Source organism: Saimiri boliviensis, chromosome 2 (genome assembly GCF_048565385.1).
Source record: "Saimiri boliviensis isolate mSaiBol1 chromosome 2, mSaiBol1.pri, whole genome shotgun sequence".
Lineage (NCBI taxonomy): Eukaryota > Metazoa > Chordata > Mammalia > Primates > Cebidae > Saimiri > Saimiri boliviensis.
This window is the reverse complement of record NC_133450.1, coordinates 6,886,853-6,910,790: the sequence shown is the minus strand read 5'-3', so window position 1 is coordinate 6,910,790 and position 23,938 is coordinate 6,886,853. Positions and strand designations below refer to the sequence as shown.

Below are 23,938 nucleotides of genomic sequence, written 5' to 3'. Positions count from 1 at the left end.
AAAGCTGGCAGTAGAAGAAAAAAACATTGGATTAGTGTCCAACTTAAATGTCCATCAATAAAAAATGATTAAATTGTGGATTATATTATATAGACAGGAAAACTCTATTCAATAAGGAAAATGAATTATTTAGAGCATTCATTAAATATGAATTGCACAAATTCAATGCCAAGGATAAAAATTATATATGGAATATATAATTATAAATATATAATACTTATCTTTTTAAATAGAATTATAAAAATATTTGTATACAAATATATATAAATATACAAATATTTGTATATAAATATATATACAAATATATATTTTTATATACAAATATATATACATCTATAGTTTACATACAAATATATTTATATACAAATATTTGGGTACAGATATATGATACAAATATATATAATTATAAATATACAATAATTATCTTTTTATGTTTAAATATCACAGAATGGCGAGGGATTACATCATATAGAGAAAGAAATGTTTAGGGATAAGAAACACCAAATTTGGGACATCTGATTACCTCTAGAGTGACGAGGATGAAGGAGGAAGTAATCAGAGTCAAGTGAGGCACAGTTCAGTAACTTTTTCTCTATACCTATTTCCCTTATAATGTTTAAAAGAAAGATGGCCAGGCGTGGTGGCTCACACCTGTAATCCCAGCACTTTGGGATGCTAAGGCGGGTACATCACCTGAGGTCAGGAGGTCAAGACCAGCCTGGCCAACATGGTGAAATCCTATCTCTACTAAAAATATAAAAATTAGCTGGGCGTGCTGGTGCGAGGGTGAGGCAGGAGAATCACTTGAACCCAGGAGGTGGAGGTTGCAGTGAGCCGAGATCGTGCCACTGCACTCCAGACTGGCGACAGAGGTAGACTCCGTCTCAAAAAAACAAAGAAAGAAAAATCTGTGTGCTGTTGGCACGCATTCACACCTCACCCAGGTCATAAACAGCAGCACAGGAGTTAAAGCCGCAGCCACAACCCTTTCTCTTCCCGGTAGTCCAGGCTGCCTCTTGTGCTCAGGGAGGCTTTTGTTCATTCTCTTCCACTGCAGATGAAAACTGCAAGGACAAGTACTTCAACTGCAACGTGGTGGTCCAAGCCAGACTCTGCGTCTACAACTACTACAAGACGGCCTGCTGCGCCTCCTGCACCCGTGTGGCCAACAGGCAGACGGGCTTCCTGGGGAGCAGATAACACCCCTGCACCCATCAGTAGGGCAGCATCACTGCCCTCCCAGGGGCTTCCGCAGTGCGCCTGGCTGGCTGCCGCTCCATCATGGGCCCCCTGGCCCCGGCGCTGCCAAGCCACTTAGTCACCACCCCTGCCTCCAGTGAATGCACCCATGGTACCCAGGGGTTTTGAACACAGGATGTTTGAAAGCCACAATTGGTCCTTTAAGCATCACCATGTACTGATGATCCCCTCCTTGGACCTGGCACCTGCTAATGGTGTCCTTTGAAAGCCAAGCAGCGGGAAGTGCATGGAGCTCTCAGCCCTGCTCCCATCTGGCACCTTTCAAGTCAGCAGATGGGCCACTGCCTGAGCGCCACCCCGTCCATGGTGCTACTGGCCTTTCTAACATTAGCTCCCTGGAGAGTCCAAGGAGGCAGTGTCCCCAACCCAGAGCCCCTCTAAGCCTTGCTGACACGTGTGCGTCCCTCTGTGACCTCATCCCAGCTGTGCCTGTTTTCATTCTCGACATTAGACTGTTTCCTGCCGTATGACACAAATATCTCACATGACTATTGTGCTTTATTTAGCAGGTATACTCACAGAGACTAGCTCCTTAGCAGCTCACCACAACCCGGAATGAGAGGTAGGGGGTGATTCATTATCTGCATTTTAATGACAGAGAAACTGAGGCTGAACTGAGGTAATTGACCTGCCAGGTATATTCACCCATCCAGTGGAAAAGCTGAGTCCCTGCCCCAGTCATCTACCAATACCAGCTTAGGGGCTGTCCTTAGGTGTGAAGGGTGGTGGCTTCATTTCAGACCAAGTCTCGGGGTGGGGGGCTCAGAAGTTTCCCAGAATCCAAACAAAGCCCAGGCCCCTGAAGTCTTTCTGGCCAAGTCTGTATCCTAGCACTCAGTTGCTTTGGACATCTATTCCTACCTTCCCTTCTCTGCAAAGTTACAGACCCTAGTTACAGGACTCTGCAGGCTTTGGTAAACTGTCCGTGAGACTAGAAAGCCATCGGGGGAACCAGGTGACTGCCTGAATTTCTGACTCCACTCCAAATGCTGTTCCTCCCAAGGGAATCCTGCCAAGGCCCTTCTGGTCCCTCTGGCCCCACCGCAGAGCTGACTCCTGAAGCACACAGCTCTGCGCCCTGGGCTCTGCCCTGCCTTAGCCACCTCCCCCATACCCTTCACCATCCCCAGGGTGGGTCCAGCCAGACTGTCCCAGCCAGAATGCTGCTGTGTTAGAAGACGTCTCCTTCTGGCCTTTCTGGTTTTGTTGATGGATTTCTCTCTGTGGCCACAATTCCTCCCTGCCCCCAGGACTCACAGTGCCTACCCCCCACCCCCAGACTTTCGCAGCAAGATCTGCGTGAATAAAACTGGCCCGGGACAAGGCACTGTGGACCCCTCCCCATCTCTTCCAATTCATTGCCCCCAACGATCCAGTTCCAGAGGCTGCAGGTCTGAAGGAGGAGGCAGTGTCTATTGAAAGGTGGACCCTCTGAAAGACCAGTTAAGAGGAACAGATGTCTATTTTACCCATTAAGGAAAAGAGCAAGCTAAACAAATTGTAAACTTACAGAAAACTTACCTTACGGTCCTGGAGGGCCTATGTCCCTTTTAAAGCAAGCCTGGCTTCGTAGCAAACTGTTTCCCCGCCTTGCCCTTTCAGCTGACAGATCGGCTCCTGTGATGATGGTTTGCAGCTTTGGAAAGCAATATGGCAGCCTGTCCGGACGTGCCCATTACGCTTCCATTAACCTGGGGCTTTTAGAAATTCTATCTGGCCTTTCCGTGGGCAGCTTTCCAGCTTCTCTTCTGGGGAGCCCCAGGCATCATTTCCCAAACGCATCCCCATCTCTCCCGATTCTCTGGGAACTCCTGTGGATGAGCGACCTGGCAGAGGCCCAGGCTCCCAGACTGACAGAGGGAAGAGACAAGAGGCCGAGCGTACTGACAGGTGCCGTCCAGGGCCTGCTCTTCCCCACCTGCTACTTACTTGTTTTGCTTCTAGTCACGAGGGGAGGCGTTCCTGTCTGTGGCTGCTCTCAGATCTTGCCCAGCAGGCCAATCATTTGAAGAGGTTTCCTTTTCATGCGGGAGGGCAGGGTAAGATCAGTGGGTGGAAGAGAGAAAGGCTGATTTAGCTCAAGTTAAAGGAACACCTTCTAGTCATCAGAGCCACCCACCGGATGCAAGGGCCCTCACGTTGCAAGGGAGCTCTCTGTCCTTAGAGGGAATTTTCTGTTGAGTGGGAGGTGAACACCCTGGTTCTTCCAACTCGGGAATTCTCGTGGCCGGGCTGGGTCAGTGATGGCTTTGTCTCTTTGATGTCTGACGTGTCCTGTGGCTCCTGAAGGTTACCTAGCCATTATCGCAAAGGAGAATGACCCTCCATGAGAATGGCCAGCCTGCCAACGTGCAGTTGAAGAGGAGTGAATGGATCAACCCCGTGTCTCCCCAGGGGAGAAAGTACATACACCAAAGGTCTCTTTGTTCTTTTTTTCCAACAAACCATTGAGCTATTCTTGGAGTTCGTCTCTGGAGAGGTTATAGATGATGAGAACAGGAGTTTGATCCCTGTATTTGCCTTAGAGATCCAGCTTTTACTAATTCCCTGGTTTTTTTATTTCAGCATCTGAATGTCCTTCTCCCTAGCACGATGCACACAATTCGGGCCTTGGGGATTTCCAGGGGTAACTTTCCTTGGGGAGAGGATCTAACAAAACCCCAGCTTTTGGCGGCCGTCTCCCTCCACATGCGTCTCTCTCTCCTTTCTTAGGGCCCATTGATTTCCCCTTCTCCTTTCTGCCACTGCTGTCTTCTTTTTGGTCTTCCCGTGTTCCCTTAACTGGCCATCATGCGGAGTTGAAATCTACATTTCAATACTGAGTGGGGTTTTTTTTGTGGGGGGCGGGGCTGTGTACTGGATCACCTCATGTCCTGCTCTGAATTTTAAAATTAGATGAATTAAAGCTGTTACCTGGTTTCCTCACAAAAAGCAACAAAGTCCAAACAAAAATAGTTTGCCGTTTTACTTTCAGTCACTGGAAAAGGCAATGGTGCCTCTTGCAGCCTAGGCAACGGACATTTAATACAGTCGATCCTCGATCCTCTCCACCCTCACCGGGACGGCCTAAGAAATACTAACTTAAAACAAAAACAAAAGCAAAAAGAGCCTGTAAAGCCAGTCAGCCACTAGAGGGCGTGAGTTCAGTTCCGTGAAAGCATGTTCAGTGCCTGCTGCCTGCAAGCTGTTGGGGACCCCAGGGGGAGCAAGGGCGGCCTGTCCCTGCCCCCAGGGAGCTAGAGCATGACAAGGGTTCTCAGCACTGTCCCCACCTATCCCTTTACCTTCTCTGGCCCAGAGTTCTTGGAGGTTTTTTTCCTTTTTTTCTTGAGTACGTGTCATCTGCTCATTCTCAAAGTGGTTAACATTCAGCACTCTTTGCTTTAAAAACAATGAACTTACAAACTTACAAAGGGATAGAAAACAGGAGACGGGAGCTTGATGTATTTTCATCAAGTTATGTGGCAGAGAGAGAAATCCAGATATTACCAGGACCTTTCTAAACCAGTGTTGTGTTTTGGGTTTTTTTTTTGTTTTTTTTTTCATTAGGATAGCCACTTTAGAGTTGGAATATCAATTTTCTAATGAGGAGGAAGACATAAATATACATGGTAAAAAGAAGCATGACTTCCCTTAAAACAGGCTGCGTAATCTCTATCAGCCTGGTGGACGGAGACTAGTATTTGATTCCTGCCATATAAAACATTTTACTGTGGTTTAGATGGGAAAATAGCATAGATGCCTTCCTCACAAAACGTTATGGATGACGTGAAGCTGGAGAGCTAATGGCTTGGGTGACAGATCCAGGTTCCAGAAAGACCAGCGAGACTAGGATAAAACTTGAATCTTAAAAAGTCACCAGAAATCCACATAAAGTCCTATATTTAGAATAAAACAAAAAAGTAGATAAATACAAGGTTGGAGAGAGACAAGAATTTCAATTGACCAAGCTCAGTGTGAGTCAAGAAAGTGGGATGGACCCACAGACAGGCAGGCTACGGGAGGAGAGCACAGTGGTGAAGGTCATACCACATTTTGTTTGCATTTGCCAGAACCACGCTTTAAGAAGAATACTGATCATCTGTAACATCAGCGTATCAAATCCCCATCCTGACGAAGGGCTCAGATTCTCAGATACAGCAGGAAGGACTTCATAAGAACCTTCAGGCTGGAGAAGGGACTTGGGCACAGGGAGAGCTGTCCTAGGACCAGGAGGGAAACCCACAGGGAGGTAAGTTTAGGTCCCGCAGAGACCCAGCTTGTCACAAGCTGAAGCCTTCCAGAGAGAGAGGGACTCTGGTCGGTGGTGACCCACCCATCACTGGAGGTGACAGTGGAGGCCGTTTGTCAGGGATGCTGCAGAGGGGATTCAGGCATCTGGATGGGCAGCGTGATGCCCAGGGCCCTCCCCAGGTGGGGCGTAGGGGCATCTATAAGTAGAAAAGTCTTAGGTGATTCGTCTGGTCTGTGAGGGCAAGTCCATAGCTTCGTGCTTTTCCACTTCTGACTTTTGCCCCCTTATCAGCCATGGGGAGTCCACTGTGGGACTGAAACCCTGAGCTGAATGTGGCCTCACGTCTCAGAGAAACTGGCAAGTTGGTCAGAGCCGCCTTCTGCATGGAGGAGTAACCAAGCAGCAGGATGGCAGGGGGCTGCCCAGGGCCACTCACTGCAGTGGAATCAGAGCCATGACTCACCTAGGGCCCTGTAGACACCATCACACTTTCTCAGCTCACCTTGGGTTCCTGCACCTTCGCAGGGGCAAGGTAACTCCCTTCACCCTGAACTACCCCCCATGCCTGTTCTTTTCAGCAGATAGTGGTGGGGTGGGGGCGGTGTCCATCGTGCTGAGGAGAAGTGGCCACAGGATGGTGAAAACTTCCAGCCAGCTTTCTCAGCCCTTTGTCTTGCGAGAGGGAAGCCACCTGCTACACAAAACTAACAGCCCCTGCCTTGACTCCTCCCTATGACTCAGTTGACAGAAGGATATACTTTGTTATAACTTATTATTTTGTTCTCTGTAAATACAAGATGTTTATAGGAAATACGTATTCTGAACTCTATCTGCAGAATGAGTCATACACGAAAACAGTTCTATTATTTAGAATGTGTTAATTTTAAAGGGACCTGATAGGTATTTATTTACATATGCAATCCACATTTGTGTGAAATCATTTGGCCGTACTAACCCAGCCTCCTGGAGCGTCGCTGTGCACCGAGTGATGTCTTTCTCTCAGTCCGTAGTTACAGTTGTTTAGTATGCAAATCAGTCCAGTTCCCTAGGGCTTAAGATCAAGTATCAATTCCTCTGCTTTTCGACTCATTCAGGGAGCATTGTACCTGAACCTGATTGCCCCTTTTTCATCTTAAATATGATATGTAAACTCATGTAATCTGCCTTCCCCTCCTCCACAGATATTTGGAGAAGGAAATGGGAGAGCGTCACCCCTTTTCTCTTTGCTTTGTGCCGTTTTTTGGACTGGCAGCGTCAATTGCTCGGGAGGCTTGGTTAGAGCTGTGGATGAGGCAGGTGGCTGGCAGGGACAGGGAGTGGCTGAGAGGGAAGTGGCAGCACTTACTGTCCTGACACCTCCACTGTCCCTCCTGGGGACTTGGGGCCAAGGCGGGTGGCTGGCCTGTGAACTGCACAGCCAGGAGCAAGGAACCCACTAAAGACTCCATCGCCTCCATGCCCCCTCAGAATGTTAAATTATTACGTAAGCAGGTGAAGGATAGAAGGTGAATTATGTGAGTAAATATGGTCTGTTCTCAGCAAAAATGACAACTATTTTTGTGTGTGACTAATTTATTTTTATTATTGTAAAGATACAATAAACCAGTTGAAATATCTGCTTTGTTGACAAGTTTGTGCTTTCTCTGGGCTCATTCACATTCTGTTCTCCTGCAAATAGTCCCCTCTAAAAAGAAGACCCAGACCCTTTAGAGGTCAGTGGCTTGTAGACATTGGCTTTGGGTGCTTGAGGGGGAGCCGGGCAGGTAAGAGAACAAGGTGTGCCTTAGACAGAAAGAACACGAGCCCACCTGCTTACATGGGTCCTGTGTGAGGCTGCGTTAGACTCCCCTGAGAAGCTGAAAGGGAAGTCCTCAGGCGTGTGCACTGCCCCCAGTGGCATGAATGTCCACTAGTCTCCCCCAGGTACTCACATTGTGCAGAACAGATTGACACACACTCTGCTGGTTTGATGGGGCTCCATCTTTAACTTTGAAACTTTGAGCCAAGTTATAGCCACTGCACTGCAGCCTAGGTGACACAGTGAAATCCTGTCTCAAAAAAAAAAAGAGGGAAAGAAAGGCCCCCAAAAAAGTGGTAAGAAACATTTTAGGAAAGGGAAAATTTAAATATAAACTGTATTTAAGATGACATTGTTGGTTGGGCATGGTGGCTCATGCCTGTAATCCCAGCACTTTGGGACGCTGAGGTGGATGGACTGCTTGAGCCCGGGACTTCGAGAGCGGCCTGGGCAACATGGCAAAAACCCATCTCTACTAAAAACACAAAAATTAGCCAGATGTGGTGGCGCACACCTGTAATCCCAGATACTCTGAAGGCTGAGGCATGAGAATCTCTTGAACCTGGGAAGCGGAGGTTGCAGTGAGCCAAGATCATGCCACTGCACTCCAGCCTGGGCAACAGAGCAAGACTCGGTCTCAAAAGAAAAAAAAATGACATCGTTGAATCCATGTAAATCTTCTTGGACTGAGGATGGTGTTTGGCCCAACAGGAGTACACACTCCTGCAGTGCCTAGGAAGGTCATGATCTGTTTACCTTCAAATGGGTCACTGAAAGTGAGTGTGTGTGTGTGTGTGTGTGTGTGTGTGCCCGCGCACATGTGTGTATGGAGAAAGAGCACACACACAGATAAGGTAAGATGTGTTCTGGAGAATATTGGGGAAGGGTATGTGATGCCCATTATACTGCTTCTCTGAGGTTTGCAATTTTCTAAAATAGAAAGTTGTGGGAAGTGGAAATACAGAACAAAAGGGGGATGGGGAGAAAGAACGATTTTTTGGCTGTGTTTTTAAAATTTTCCTGATAAGGATCACATGGGTGCTCATTCAGTTTCCAAGTATAGGTAAGCAAGATAAAGTACATGCGCAAACACTCATACACACACGTGTGCACACACCCGCACTCACACACATGCACACATGCACTCATATACGTGCACACACTCATATTCAGGCATACATTTGCACTGAAACGCAGTCACACACACACACACACACACACACACACACACACACACACTGTTGCCTCCAGGGAAAACGCTTCAGAAGCCACCTCTGTTTCTACATCCTGCTTTTATACGTGGATTCCAAAATTCTGTTCTTCTCAGCCCAGGGTCAATCCTGTTTAGAGGCGGGCCGACGAGGTCCAGCGGGACCCGAAGAATCCAATATGCTTGAACTTGATGCCAGTGTCAGTCTCAATGCTGTCACCCAGACAGCAGAAGTGGCGGCTCCTCCACCCGTGCCCCGATGGTGCCACCAGAAGAACGTCTGCCACCCTCCCTGCCTGTGGCTCACCTGAACCCAGCACCGTGCCCCCTGCACGCACCCGACCTGCCCAGGTAATGTCCCCATTTGTGTTATTTCTTGCTCTGTAACAAATAGCCATTGTATTATTTCTCACCATTCTCTGGGTCAAGAATGTGGCCGGGACACACCCACCGGTAACTGCCGGGGCTGGACTGTCCAGGCGGCTATTCACGCAGGTCTGATGACACTCAGACTGAGATGGTTGGAATGGTTTGCCAAGGGAGCCTCGGGCCTCTCTGCCACCCTGTTCCCTGCTTCTCCCTCTCCGTGTGGCCTCTTCACGGGTCTCTCTGGATGCAGCATAGGCAACAGGAAGGAAGGGAGAGCCGCCAGATCTCTCAGGCCTGGGCGTACGTACCCCTCCTGCATCGGGAACCCCTGGCACGGTAACCTAGGGAAAGGCTCACACTTCTCACTCACTCCACCACCCGGCCCACCTCAGTGACCTCAGAGGGCCTGCTGAGCCTGGGGATGGGCAGTCATCCCTGTCCCCTGCCTGTCCTGGAGGCACACTGGAAAGCCACCAATGGGCCTTGGTAGCGGCAAGAGGCAGGAGAGAAGCACCATTGCAATGCAGCTGTCACTCTTGGTGACTCCAGCCCTTTCCATCCTCAGGTTCTCCATCCAGGTGTGGGTCCTGCAAGCTAATTCTCGAGTTTGGCCCCATTGAGAAGAGCCAGAGGCACTGCTGCTTTCTTTGTGGCCATTTTAAGGCAAGTCAAGAGTGATTCAGGCTCTTTCTGTTGATAGAAGGTTGTGAGGAGGATCGTGTGGTGGGAGCTGTGAGACGCTGACCTCGTACGTGTTGTATCAATCATTCAGACGATACTTCCATTTTGTTCTATTGGTCAAAGCCAACCATAGGCCCGCCCAGATTCAAGGGAAGGGATATGAGTCTACATCAGCCTGCTCCCAACTCTGAGTCCTGTTTGCCTCAGAACTCAGCTACTCTCCCTTGGGATTCACTGTATCTCAACTGCCTCTATGCCTCCCGACTCTCACTCATTCATTTATTCAACAAATATTAATTGAGCATCTACCCTGTGCCTGACACTGTGCTAGTCACTGAATATGTAGCAGTAAACCAGGTGGCATAAGACTGTCCCCAGGGAGCCTCCACCCTAAAGAGGGAGACAGAAAATAAACACATAAATGAGGAAACTCTACGTAATGGTCAGGCATGATATGCTGTGATTCCAGCACTTTGGGAGGCTGAGGCGGGGGGATCACTTGAGCCCAGGAGTTTGAGTCTATCGAGGACAACATAAGAAGACCTTGTCTCTATCAGAAAAAAAAAAAAAAAAGAAAAAATTAGCCGGGCATGGTGGCACATGCCTGTGGTCCCAGCTACTCGGGAAGCCGAGGTGGGAGGATCGCTTGAGACCCGGAGGTGGAGGCTGCAGTGAGCTGTGATCTTGCTACTACACTGCAGCCGCTCCAGCCGGGATGAGGTGGTGAGACCCCGTCACAAAAACAAAAAGCAAAGCGGCAAACATGGATAAGGAGAGGCAGAGACAGGGTTGGACCTGCAGTTTGAACTAGGATGGTTAGTGGGGGCGGAACAAGCCAGCCACGTGGATGCCTGGGTAGGGGTGTCCCTGATAGGGCAGAGAAATGTGCAAAAGTGGCAGCCGGGGCGTGGACGGGGTGTTCAGGATCTGGGAGGACAAGGGGAAGCAGGGGAGGAGGCGTAGTCAGATGACTTGGGGTCCAGGGAAAGACTCGGGGTTCACTCTGAGTGAGATTAGCGGCCGGTAAGGGATTTGGGCAGAGCAGCAACAGGCTTCGACTGAGGCCAGCAGTCTGGTGTCAGCTGTGGATTCGTGCAGCTGCTTTGGCTGTGTACAAATCACCTATTTTCCTGGGTTAAACCATTAGCATTGGAGGGTAAAGCCGTGAAGCTGAATATAGCCTTTCACTTAACAATCCCATTCCTGGGGAGAGAATTTAATAAAACGGTATTCTTCAGGAGTCTCAAGTTTTCCATGAGAATTAAAAAAAAAAAAAAAAAAAAAAAAAAAAAAAAAAAAAAAAACAGAGGTTCACCCTAGTTGCCCAGGCTGGAGTGTAATGGCGCGATCTCGGCTCACCACAACCTCCGCCTCCCAGGTTCAAGCGATTCTCCTGCCTCAGCCTCCTGAGTAGCTGGGATTACAGGCATGCGCCACCATGCCCAGCTAATTTTTAATTTTAAGTAGAGACGGGGTTTCTGCATATTGGTTAGGCTGAACTCGAACTCCCGACCTCAGGTGATCCGCCCGCCTCAGACTTCTGAAGTGCTGGGATTACAGGCATGAGCCACCGTGCCTGGCCTTATTCTGTGTTTTTAGGAGCGGAACATATATTCCACTCCTTATCCATGTTTTCTGCTTTGCTTTGTTTTTGTTTTTGAGACAGGGTCTCACCACCTCATCCCGGCTGGAGCGGCTGCAGTGAGGTGCAGCAGCAAGATCACAGCTCACTGCAGCCTCCACCTCTGGGTCTCAAGCGATCCTCCCACCTCGGCTTCCCGAGTAGCTGGGACCACAGGCACGTGCCACCACGCCCAGCTAATTTTTTTTTTTTTTTCGTCATAGAGACAAGGTCTTCTTATGTTGTCCTGGCTAGTCTCAAACTCCTGGGCTCAAGCAATCCTCCTGCCTCAGCCTCCCAAAGTACTGGAATCACAGCATATCATGCCTGACCATCACGTAGAGTTTCCTCATTTATGTCTTTATTACCTCCTATCTCAACACCACATTTAATTCCAGCAGCAGACTCAGGTAGTATTGCTTTAAATGCAGCGAGCTGAGCTAATATGGGAAGAATTAGCTTTATTTCTTAATTTCGAGTTCATTGTTATTACCCGCCTAGCCCATGAGAACTTGCACCATCTGATAAGTTCCTACATCTGTGCCATAAGGAGCAGTTGGGTTTCAGCAAAGCATTCTCCATCTTACCAAAGTTCTTGGTTTTACCTCTGTGTTTTGAAGTTGTGTTTGGATTTAATCAGCAATTTCATTTTGATTATACAGTTACGTGTACCCCTTCTACTTAGTTTTATACCCATAATATTATAATTAAACGTTATTAAATTCAACATTGGAGGGCAGTGAAATAATTATTTTCCCTTAAAAGTTACCTGAGCATTACTCAAGTGCACACAACACTGGAATAACTAACCAACAGCGTGCTGCCTGGGGCGATTCACAGCCGCCTTTCTGGTGCTCCACCTCCAGCCACCCACTCAGGAAGGGCTGAGCACTGCTTGGCTGCCGCAGGCCATCAAGGTATCAAACAGCTAGTTGTGACCTGCCCAGGCCATTCATGGTGGTCACCAGTGCTCCTCCATGCACAGGCCCTGACAGGATGGTCCAGCCAGGGTTCAGGAATGTCCGGTTCTTTTATGCTGGTGGTCAGCACACCGCAGGAACAGCACGCAGGGTTGTGTCCAAACGAGTTTTCTGGCTCTCGGGCTCAGGGCATACACGCTCTCTCCTTCCTTCCTTCCTTTCTTCCTGCCTTCTTTCCTTTTCTTTTTTTTTTGACACAGCGTCTTGCTCTGTTACCCAGGCTGTGGTGCAATCCCAGCTTACTGTAGCCTCAGTTTCCCAAGGTTCGAGCAATCCTCCTGCCTTGGCCTCCCAAGTAGCTGAAACTACAGTTGGGCACCACCACACTCGGCTCACTGTTGTTTTTGTTGTTATGGGTTTTTGTTGTTGTAAAGAAAGGATCTCATTTTGTTGCCCAGGATTGATTCACACTCCTGGGCTCAAGCGATCCCGCCTGCCTCAGCCTCCCAAAGTGCTGGGATTACAGGCATGAACCACCACACCCAGCCACGCACTCTTCTTTTCTTTCATGTTTGTTTGTTTGAGATGGAGTTTCTGTCTTGTCACCCAGGCTGGAGTGCAGTGGCATGATCTGGGCTCACGGCAACCTCCACCTCCCAGGTTCAAGTGATTCTCCTGCTTCACCTCTCCGTGCAGCTGGGATTACAGGTGCCCACCACCACACCCGGCTAATTTTTGTATTTTTAGTAGAGACAGGGTTTTGCCATGTTGGCCAGGATGGTCTCGAACTCCTGACCTCAGGTGATCCTCCTGCCTCGGCCTCCCAAAGTGTTGGGATTACAGGTGTGCGCCACCACGCCTGGCCATGCACTCTTGATCGTCACTCCCACCCTCTGCCAGGTGACCCCAGTCATCAGCTCTGTACCACCTCCTCCAGGTACCTTTACAGCTCCCCTGACTGGCAGGGCCACGAGAAGTGGACACCCCTGGCTCCTCCACGTCACCCTGCCTCCATTCCTAGCGTCTACTGCTTACGACACATCCTGCCTGCCTGGGCCAGGTTTGCCTAATCCGGTTGCTTTTCCTACCAGCCAAGTGTACCGTGACAGGGGTTCCTGACCCAGCAGGTCTGCGTGCAGAATCGCATCTTTCTATGGCGAGACCCTCATCCGTGGTAGGTTACCAGGATTCACCTGAGGCTTGCTTCCACGCCTGACTCAGTCAGTGCCCTTCCTGCTCACTGCTCCCCAAATCCTGAGAATCTGGGCCTTGAGGCAAACACTTCTAGAATACAGGAAACCAATCATAGACAAAGCGTCTGTCTCCAGCCTTTCCACTCATCTCAACAGTTCCTGTGGGAACACGGGAATCCCTCTGTAGAGGACACAGTATATTTTAATGCCAACTGTGATTAAGTTCAACAAATCCAACATCCACTCCACTCAGCATCTGTTTTCTGGGTGTTTGCCATATCTCAAGAGCTCTGACACACACGAGCCATTGTATCGGGACACAATGGAGCGGTACTCCCAGGGGGCGGGAATGCCACCTCCGCGTTAGACAATGGTCTCCTGACAGTCGCTCAGCCCCTCTACGGTGCTTCGAGAGAATAAAGCAAAGTTGTGCATGAAACGCTGTAGGGAACGGCTGGGGTTCTTTAGTAAGAGCTTAAATCCTCTGCCTGGAAATGCAAGGGAGTATTGGTGAAGTGTTTACTTGCTGCAATTCCAAAGAAGAAATTCTCAAGTCCTTTATGCTAGAAATTGGGAAATGAAATGGTGCAGAGCAGGCCACACTTTTCTCGTGGAGTAACACTGCTTTCTTGTGGCCTTTCAGGGTATTACAAGTGGATCCAACTACCTGCTATTTTGTGATTCTGGGTACAATCGATCAGATCTGGGCGAGAACTGGAGAGGTACTTCGATTCCGTCCTCTGCCTTCGCCCAGACGTGAAGGTCGCCTCATAGCTCCACGACTTCCTCACGGTAACAGTCCAGAGAGGTGAAGAGACTTGGCCGAGGCCACCCAGCTAATGACGCACAGTCTCATACCTGAGGCTCCTGCAACCACTTGTCACTCTCTAGGGAGAGGAAAAAAACTTCAAAAACAATCCGTCCAATTACGAAAAAGACGAAAGCAGAGGAGTCCCGGCAGAGACCGCGGAGGGACCCACGCTTCCCAGCACCTTCACCCAGCACGCCGGGGACACCACTGTCTCATCCCCGGGGCGGCTGCTTCTCTGGGTAATGGGACATTCTTGGGGCGCCCTGGAAAGGCCTGGGACCGAGTAGCTCATTGCTTCGACCCGTTTCGGTTGTGGCCAGGTAAATGCCTTTTATTAAAATACATTTTAAACCTCTCATGGTAGAATGAACGGCCCCAGAGGCCGAGGGTGTGCGGGCCCGCGAGGGCTTGGAACCGCTCCCGGGAGGATGCCCGAGAGGTGCCCGCCGCGCCTCGGGCAGGGCAGAGAGCAGAGGCCGCAGGCTGCCGGGACCGGGGCTGGCTTCCGTCCGCTTAGGCGCTGAACAAATAATTATCAGGCTCCTCGTACGTGTCAAATCGAGCCTTTACACAGGATCGACATGAAGCTTCCGTGCGGATGGGAGGAGACTGGTGATCACCAGCAAGGAGTAAGATCGTTTCTGATAGGCCTGGGATGGGGGGAGCCATGATGGAGCGTCTGCTCTCAGGAGAGACCTTGGAGCCAGTCTTGAAGTGTGAGGAGGCGTCCGATGGAGAAGACGGGAAAGGACATTCCGAGCCCAGCCAGCCCCGGGTGTAGACTGGCGCGAAGCACTGGAGGTGAGAGGAAGCGCAGCCTGGCGCCGCCCCAAGCGCTGCGCTTTTCTCCTTCCAGGAGGGGGCGCTGGTGTGCGGGCCTGGCCCGCCTGTTCCCCCGCCCCCGAGTCACCCGGTTCAGTTTCGTTTCTCCAAAGCTGCAAGAAAAGGTAAAGACGGGCAGTGAAGACAGACTAGAATGAAGAGGGTGGAAGCCAGGCAGGCGAGAGGTGAGTCCAAAGTCATCACTCGCATCTCTTGTTTCGTTGTTCACCTAGGCGGCTGGTATGTGTATACGTGTTTTAAACTCTCTATTATGTAAAATTTCAATCACAGACACAAGGAGGGAGAAAACGTCCTTGACCCCCATGTGCCCGTTACCCACATCAACCACCACCAACTTTAGTCCTCAGTTCTACTCCCTCGTTTCATTCATTCATTGAAAAACAAAAACTTTCACCAAAGTCTTTAAAAGCAAACCCAAGACATTAACTCATTTCTCCTGTAAATGCCTGAGTATATCTCTAGCAGGATTATTTCTTAATTAAGCATATCCACAAGACCATTGTCATAACAAACTAAATAACCCGTTACTATATTCTAGTTGTACATGTTGGTTTTTAAACATTTTATCCTCAAAATAATTCCAAACGTCCACAGAAGTACACAGTGCACAGCGGTGGTCCCAGCTACCTTGGAGGCTGCGTGGAGGGTCGCTGCCCCTGGTGTCCTGGCCCCTCCCAGGTTCTCCAGATCTGTCCATGGCCCGGCAACTAAAGGGTTTATACCTGTGCAGCAGGTGGAAGGCAGGCCCGCTGTGCTGGGGGCTGCAGCTGGTCCAAGCAGCCGAGGCTGAGGCCTGAGCAGCTGCTAGACATCTGGGTCCTCCCCCTGGGTGAAGAGGAAGAGAAGATAAAAGCATGGCAAGCTTTTCATTTTCACACAAACACTGAATTTCTTTATCAATATTTGCTATCATTATTATAGGTAATATTGGTTTCAAATTAGCCATTCTTTTTTAAAAAATACAAAGAATTTGGCTGGGCGCGGTGGCTCAAGCCTGTAATCCCAGCACTTTGGAAGGCCGAGGCGGGTGGATCACGAGGTCGAGAGATCGAGACCATCCTGGTCAACATGGTGAAACCCCATCTCTACTAAAAATACAAAAAATTAGCTGGGCATGGTGGCGCGTGCCTGTAATCCCAGCTACTCAGGAGGCTGAGGCAGGAGAATTGCCTGAACCCAGGAGGCGGAGGTTGCGGTGAGCCGAGATCGCGCCATTGCACTCCAGCCTGGGCAGCAAGAGGGAAACTCCGTCTCAAAAAAAAAAAAAAAAAAAAAATACAAAGAATTTTATTTTATCCACAATAGAGCTGTAATACATGTATGTTATTAAACATTCCCGTGAAACAGAAATATCTGCCTGTAGGAAGAATGTCTGCGGTGGTGTCTGGTGACCGCTCTGCTGCAGAACTGAGACCGCCCGCCTCTCATGGTGCCCGGGAGCCAGGCCAAGCTAACCTGGAGTCATCCCCATCAGTCATCCCAGGTACAAAGGAGGGAGGGGTGACCCAGGGTGGAGCAGCAGATGGTGCAGGTTCCAGAAGGGCTGCTTTTTGCCTGCCTATCCCAGGATGGGCAGGGCCCCCGCCATCTCTGCTCAGGCCTTCAAGAGTTCAAGGGTAAAAAGACTTTGCTAGCCAAGGGCTGGGGAAACTGCAGGGGAATATCTGATCATTTCTAAATGTTATCTTGAAAGGTAAAGAAAGAGGCTTTGTTGAGAAACATTCCCGCTGGTGTCTGCCTCCCCGAGCCCCACACCTTCCGCCTCTGCTCTAGAAAGAGAAACCTTTCATTCATTTAGGTCCTGCCAAGGAGAAAGGCGTCCCATGATCTTCAGCCAGAAATTCCCCTGGGCCACATGAAATCGAACTATCCAAGTTTGTTTTGTTAGTAGCTTTGAAGTTGAGACGTTGTGGGCATATGTCCACGTAAAGGAATACAGGAACACCACTAGTGGCAGTGGCTGCCTGGCATTCCACAGTACCGAGGGAGTATGGCTTACTTAGCCAGTTGTCTACAAAATTGCTGCAGGGCGCATTCAGACAATTAAATCTCTGTGAAATTTTCCAAGGGATAGTTTTCTGGAGTGAATGGCTGAGTCCTCAGCTCCAGGGCCTGTGCGCTCACCACAGCTATTCTTTGAACAAGGTGAAGACACTTAGGGGTGGGGGGCGGGCAGGAATTCGGGGGGGGTGGACAGGAATTTGTGGGGGTGGGTGACTGTTTAAGAAATCAATCCTGGGCCAGGCGTAGTGACTTTGGGAGGCTGAGGCGGGAGGATCACTTAAGCCCAGGAGTTCAAGACCAGACAGGGCAAGATAGGGAACCCCCGTCTCTATGAAAAATTATAAAAGTTAGCTAGGCATGGTGGTGTGCACCAGTAGGCCCAGCTAAGGAGGCTGAGGCGGGAGGACTGCTTGAGCCCAGGAGATTGAGGCTGCAGTGAGCTGTGATCTCATCACTGAACTCTGTCTTACGTACATTAAGACCCTCTCTCAAAAACAGAGAAAGAACAAGAGAGGGAAGGAAGGAAGGAAGAAAGAAAGAAAAGGAGAGAGGGAGGGAGGAAAATTCCTAGGGCCGGGCACAGTGCCTCACACCTGTAATCCCAGCACTTTGGGAGGCCAAGGTGGGTGGATCACCTGAGGCCAGAAGTTCAAAATCAGCCTGGCCAACATGGTAAAACCCCATCTCTACTAAAAATAGAAAAATTAGCCGGGCATAGTGGCAGATGCCTGCAATCCCAGCTATTCTGGAGGCTGAGGCAGGAGAATTGCTTTAACTCGGGAGGCAGAGGTTGCAGTGAGCTGAGATCTCATCACTGCACTCCAGCCTAAGCAACAGAGCAAGATTCCGTCTCAAAAAAAAAAAAAAGAAAGAAAAAGAAAGAAATAAAGAAAAAAGAAAAGAAATCCTGGAGGAAGACCTATTCCCGGGACCCAGTATTGCAACTGAGTCTTGCCCCAAACAAGCAGACCGAAGAGTCGCTGTCCCTAGAGAGGCCAGGGCAGAGGGTTCCTTGCCAGGGCCTGAGGGTGCAGGGGAAGGTCAGTCCTGCAGGCTCTATCACGCCTTCTCACTCCACCCCCACCCAGCTCAGGCCTCCTGGGAGTCAGAGGAAGTTGCTGACCTGTCCCCTTGGGGAATAATTGTATTAGTGATAAGGTGGCCTCTGGCAGCTTAGTCAGCAGATTCAGGGCTTTGGGCTGAGTAATCCTTTGGCGTCTGCCCCAGCAGCTGGTGATCACAGATCAGGGAGACCGGCCCCCCCGCCAGCCACCAGGCCCTGCTGGGCTTCGGCTTCCTTTCCCCTGGCATGGTGCATAAGGCACAGCTCTGGCCAGCCTGACCTGCCGAAGAACCCAGGGCCGGGCTCAGAGAGGACTTTAGCTGGCATCCGAGTGATGGAGTGACAGAATACAGTCAAAATAAACAGCGTGAAAATGGGCAGGTCAAACACAGCAGGGGGGATTTCGATGGGACTGGGTTTCTTGTGTGGCTTTGCTTTGTTTTGTTTTTGCCATTTTAGGTAATACATTCCCACTATAGCATATAGGAAGATACAGACAAGTTTGAAAACAGATTCTCTGTCCATGAAGCGCCGTGGGATCCTCATGCCCAGCTAACCCGAGACTCTAAGCCTGTTCCCTGGAATCTTCCATCTGGATGGAGGAGAGAAAGTTGACCTGGAGTGAGGTGCAACCTAAGGACATATGCATCCGGAGAGCACAGGCGGCCTGAGGAGTCAGGGCGGGCAGCCTGGAGGAGGTGAGTCCAGGACAGGCCTTCAGGGATGGTCAAGGACTGGGCAGATGGGGCAGGAGGGGCAAAGCCAGCACTGCCCAGCCGCTCCCCTGCGCCTGCTGCCCCCACCAGCTTTGGCCCCGCCTCCTCCCTTCCATCTGCCCTGTCCCTTCAATTCATGTCCTTTAATCCCACCACAGCTGCCCAATGGAACACCATCCTCCCCATTTCAGAGAGCATGAAACTCAGAGGCAGAGTAACTTGCCCAAGGGCACACAGCCAGGCTCTGAAGGACCTGCCCTGAAGCCCCGGCTCCCCGCAGGCTGCCCCTCCTCTCCTGCTAGCTGCCGCCCCCTCAGGCCTGCAGGTGTCTCTCCGGAGATGCTGGACAAGGGACAGGGTCAGAGGTGCACCCGCCTCCACCTCTCTCCCAGGTTCTTGCTCCTCTGTAGCTCCCATTTTAAAAGAAGCTGTGTTCCAAAAATATCTTTCTTTATCTCAATTTGTGGGAGAAAAAAAAAACCCTTCGTTAACGTTACCCTACCTGCCACCCCTCAGCCCTGTCTTCTTCCCTCACAGCCACGCTCCCTCTCCAGATTCATCTTCCCTCCCAGGGCACCAGCTCCTCCCGCTGTTGAAACCAAAGGAGGCAGCTGCCCCTTCTGGGAGGGTGTCTTGGTGCAAAGCTGAACGAGGGACCAGGTGCAGTTCGAAATCCTCAACTCCATCCCCAGCCTCCTCCATCAGTGCCTGTGTTGCCTGAAGCAAGTTACTGAACCTCTCTGACTTCGTTTCTCCTCACCTGTGAGTTGAGGCTAGGAAGGTCAGATCCAGTGTGCGTTACAGGGCTGCTGTGAGGTTTGAAGGATCTGTGTGAGGACTCCGCGTGCAAGCTTTCTGAATGACAAGGAACACCTGCATGGTGATGCCACCATCACTGATTCCTCCCAGTCCCTGGCCCCCGCGACAACGTAGTGCTGTCCTGAGTTTCCATCTCAGAGGAAACTCACCTTTTTTTTTTTTTTGAGATGGAGTTTCATCTTGTTGCCCAGGCTGGAGTGCAATGGCGTCATCTCGACTCACTGCAGCCTCTGCCTCCTGGGTCCAAGCGATTCTCCTGCCTCAGTCTCCCGAGTAGCTAAGATTACAGTCGTGCGCCACCACGCCCGGCTAATTTTGTATTTGTCTCTGATGTGCCTTTGTCATCAGTTTGTCCTTGGCTCTGGCCAGCAGAGTCTGAGATCCTTGGTCTCAGCCTTAGGCATTTTCAAACCTGCACACATTTGCTCCAGGCGGCCTCCCAAACTGCGGGTGGGTTGGTCTGGGGCGGGTGGAGCTGGACTCCACAGTGGAACTCGGGTGGGCCTACTGGGGGAAGCTGTGGCAGTGGGGCAGGCAGGAGCCGCCGAGGCCGTGAGTGTGTGTGAGGCTGTCCGAGGAGAGGGTGGGAAGGGCTGCTGGGACCGGCCTCTGGGTACATGGAGGCCATGACAAGTTCAAAGCAGAGACCCGTGCTCCAGAAGAGAAGGGAAAGAGCAGCTTCTGGAAGGAGGGAGTGGCCAGCCAAGTTCACAGAGGATGCCCTGGGTTCCGTCTTAGGTGGAGCTGGAGACCTTGTCCTGAGGGGCTTTTTGGCAGAGGAGGAAGGGAGGGGTGAGGAAGGAGGAGAGGAGGGCAGGTGAGAGCACACAGCCCGGTGGCCCCGATCTTCTGAGGCCCCAGAAAGCGGATTACCCGCAAAGCCCCTCGAGCTGACTTCCCAAATCCCCAATAGTGCTTCTCTGTCACAGGGAGGGTTAACCCCATTTACAGAAGGGCCAGGCCCCGCCCCTGTCCCCTTAACTGCATGATCCTTCTAGAAGTTTCATGCTCTCTCCCTTTCCCCCCCGGCTCTGAGGCTGGACCACCCCCCAACCCCAGCTCACCCAGAGACGAGCTCAGGTCTGCTGGGGACAAGCGGTCCCCTCCGGGACAACAGGGGCTTTCAGCTCTGTCCTGAGCAGGGAGGGGGCTGGCAAGTGGGGCTGGGGGTGGAGGAGCAGGCAAGAAAAGGCTGCTGAGTGTGACCATCTCAATAACCACAAGAAGAATAGCAGGATCAACCGCATGCACCATTTATTACGTTCTCACTGAGTACTTCCGGAACCATCGTCTTTAGTTCCCAGATACCCCACAGGACAGGTGCTTCCCTCATCCCGTTTTACAGGCGAGGAGCTGAAGTTCAGACAGGTCGAGTCACTTTCTCAGGGACACATGGCTGGCCCGTGATGGAGAAGGGACTTGAACTGGGTTTGTCTCTGCTCTCTCCACTCTCCCTGTGGGGCCCTGGGGCTTGCTCCAAGGTGGGATCTCGGGCCTCTTGGGTCCAGGCCAGCCTCAGACCCTACGGGACCAGTTCTGGAAGCATACTCTGTGCCATCTGGGGACTGCTAACCTTCCAGGGGGGCTGGATCCTCAAATCGTGAGCCCCAAGCAGTCCCTTTCCAAGGCACTGGAGTGAGAACTTGGGGGGCAGAGCCAGATCTACCTAGGACCCAAAGGGAGCACCTCAGTAGGACCCGAACAGGCACCGGCACACACACAGGCCACACGCTCGCATCTGGAGGAACGCCAAGCAGCTCCAAAAGGTTTGAAGTCCAGCCCGGCTCAGTGACTCACACCTGTAATCCAAGCACTTTGGGAGACGGAGGTGGGCAGATCACTTGAGGTCAGGAGTTCCAGACCAGCCTGGCCAACTTGGTAAAACCCTGTCTCTACTAAACAATTAGCCAGGCTGATGGCAGGCCCAGCTACTCAGAAGGGTGAGGCAGAAGAATTGCTTGAACCTGGGAGGCGGAGGTTGCAGTGAACGAGGATCGAACCACTGCACTCCAGCCTGGGCCACAGAGCAAAACTCCCATCTCCAAAAAAAAAAAAAAAAAAAAAAAAAAAAAAAAAAAAAACAGAGAGAGAGACACCGGGCACGGTGGCTCACACCTGTAATCCCAGCACTTTGGGAGGCCAAGGTGGACGGATCGCCTGAGGTCAGGAAATTGAGACCATCCTGGCCAACATGGTGAGACCCCGTCTCTAGCAAAGATACAAAAATTAGCCAGGCGTGGTGGTGCTAACCTGTAACCAGCTACAAGGGAGCCTGAGGCAGGAGAATCGCTTGAACCTGGGAGGCAGAGGTTGCAGTGAGCTGAGATCAGGCCATTGCACTCCAGCCTGGGCGACAAAGCAAGATTCTGTCTCAAAAAAAAAACAAAGTCCTTGGGGGAAGTGGAGTTCACACCCCTGTTGGAGACGTGGCACAGGTTGGTGAACAGCTGAGCACACAGGGTAGGAGGGCCCTGGGGACCTTGGGTAGCCCAGGAACCGGCATGGGGTAGCGGGAGGCACCGGCTCCCGGGCACCTTGGTAAGGCTGCAGGTGTGGCCGGCTGATCCCCTGTGGAGACAGTAAAGATTAAGAGGATCATAAACTGCGTCCAGCGGCTGCCCCGGGAGAAATCTCCTCAAGCCAGAGCCTCTGCTGTGAGGGGCTTCGGGACCTGGGGCCAGCCCCTGAGTTCAGACAGAGTTCAGGCAGAGAGACAGAGAGGAGAGGCGGAGACCCACAGAGAGAGACAGAGACAGGAGAGAGACAAAGGCAGAGGGTGCTGCCAGGGCCAGGGAGAAGGAGGAGCAGAGAGAGAAGAGAGACGCAGGCACAGAGAGACAGAGCTTCATGGACTGAGGCAGAGGCTGGGCTCGGCTCAGCCACCCAGGTCTCCCGCAGGAAAACCCTGAGACCAGGCCCGCTCCGATGAGCTCCACCGTGGCTGCAGCTGCCCCTGCGGCTGGGGCTGCCTCCAGGAAGGAGTCTCCAGGCAGGTGGGGCCTGGGGGAGGATCCAACAGGTATGGCTTCTCCTGGAGGTCGGGGGTCAGGTCTGGGCCCTTGGGAAGCTGGATGAGGGCCAGAGCGAGTCAGACCCAGCCCCAGCGGCTGTGGGCAAGGGTGGGGTAGCCTGCCGGCAAACCCAGAATCCTAGAAACACAGCGCAACGGGGATGGGGGGCGGGGCAGGTGGGCTGCAGAGCCAGGACAGGACAGGACAGGACGGCCCGGCGGGTGGGACAGGAAAGAACAGAGGAGTCTCTTAGGGCTTCACAGCACAGAGGTGCCTCGTGGTGTTGACAAGAAGGTTTCTGTGGGACGATGGAGCCTGATGCCACCCACAGAGAAGGAATGGGAGCTGGGGATGTGGAGCCAGGGCTTGGACTCTCGCTGAAAACTGGCCACGGAGGGAGGAGGAAGGTCAGGGAATGACGGTGAGAGCTGGGGTGTATGTAGATGTACCAGGAAGGAGACACTTCGGACGGGAGACCCACTTCGGTGGGTTCAAATAAGGGCGGGCGGGGCCTGAGGACTGGGCAAGGGACCTGTGGCACGAGGGGAGCGTGTGGCCCTGCCCTGGCCCAGCCCTGCCCCTGCCCCTCAGGCGTGGGCCCCTCGCTCCAGTGCCGCGTGTGCGGAGACAGCAGCAGCGGGAAGCACTATGGCATCTACGCCTGCAATGGCTGCAGCGGTTTCTTCAAGAGGAGCGTGCGGCGGAGGCTCATCTACAGGTGAGGGCGTGGGCCCTGCTGGGCTTCTGCCCCTGAGGGGTTCTGGAGGGGTGAGCAAGCGTTCAGAGGAGGAGTGGCTTGGGTAAAAATGTCCAAACCCATGGTTGAGGGCCTGGGAGGGACGCTGACCCCCGGGGTCTCCCCTTTGCCTGCAGGTGCCAGGTGGGGGCAGGGATGTGCCCCGTGGACAAGGCCCATCGCAACCAGTGCCAGGCCTGCCGGCTGAAGAAGTGCCTGCAGGCGGGCATGAACCAGGATGGTGAGGCAGAGGGCTGACCCAGGGGGGACATGGCAAGAGATGGGCAGCGGGTCTGGAGTATGGTCCTGACCCTTTCTGCCTCCCCAGCCGTGCAGAACGAGCGCCAGCCCCGAAGCACAACCCAGGTCCGCTTGGACAGCATGGAGTCCAACTCTGAGCCCCAGCCGGAGCCCCTGGTGGCTCCCCCAGCCCCGGCAGGGCCCAGCCCGCGGGGCCCCATGCCCATGACTGCAGCCAGAGCCCTGGGCCACCACTTCATGGCCAGCCTTATAACAGCCGAGACCTGTGCTAAGCTGGAGCCAGAGGATGGTAAGTGGAGAGCGGCTGGGGGTGCAGCAGGGCTTGGGTTCCCGGGTCACAGCAGGGCTGCAGCACCTCACTTTGATCCTCACTCTCCCGGGGCCCTAA

The 23,938-nt window shown here is 51.9% G+C and overlaps 2 protein-coding genes across 8 annotated transcripts in view; both read left to right on the top strand.

The window, feature by feature from the left end:
• Positions 1-7,112, top strand: part of THSD4 (thrombospondin type 1 domain containing 4) — a 669,073-nt gene extending 661,961 nt beyond the window's left edge. For both annotated transcript variants that reach the window (XM_039469071.2, XM_010340286.3), the window contains one exon: positions 1,058-7,112. In XM_039469071.2, coding sequence (XP_039325005.2) covers positions 1,058-1,200 — 143 coding nt within the window. In that variant the 3' untranslated portion in view covers positions 1,201-7,112. The remainder of the gene's footprint in view (positions 1-1,057) is intronic.
• A 4,269-nt stretch (positions 7,113-11,381) lies between these two features.
• The window catches only part of NR2E3 (nuclear receptor subfamily 2 group E member 3), a 33,515-nt gene continuing 20,958 nt past the window's right edge, over positions 11,382-23,938 (top strand). For 3 of the 6 annotated variants that reach the window (XR_012516082.1, XR_012516083.1, XM_010340281.3), the window contains exons 1-3: positions 22,613-23,271; positions 23,427-23,530; positions 23,618-23,839. Coding sequence is in view for 4 of the 6 variants with exons in the window: in XM_010340281.3 (XP_010338583.1) it covers positions 22,997-23,271; positions 23,427-23,530; positions 23,618-23,839 (601 nt within the window). In the remaining 2 variants the exon portion in view is untranslated. Of the gene's footprint in view, positions 15,105-16,303; positions 16,424-18,466; positions 18,706-22,400; positions 22,562-22,612; positions 23,272-23,426; positions 23,531-23,617; positions 23,840-23,938 lie in introns of those variants that run through there. The other 3 variants (XM_074392729.1, XM_039469451.2, XM_010340284.3) reach the window with 3 other exon arrangements.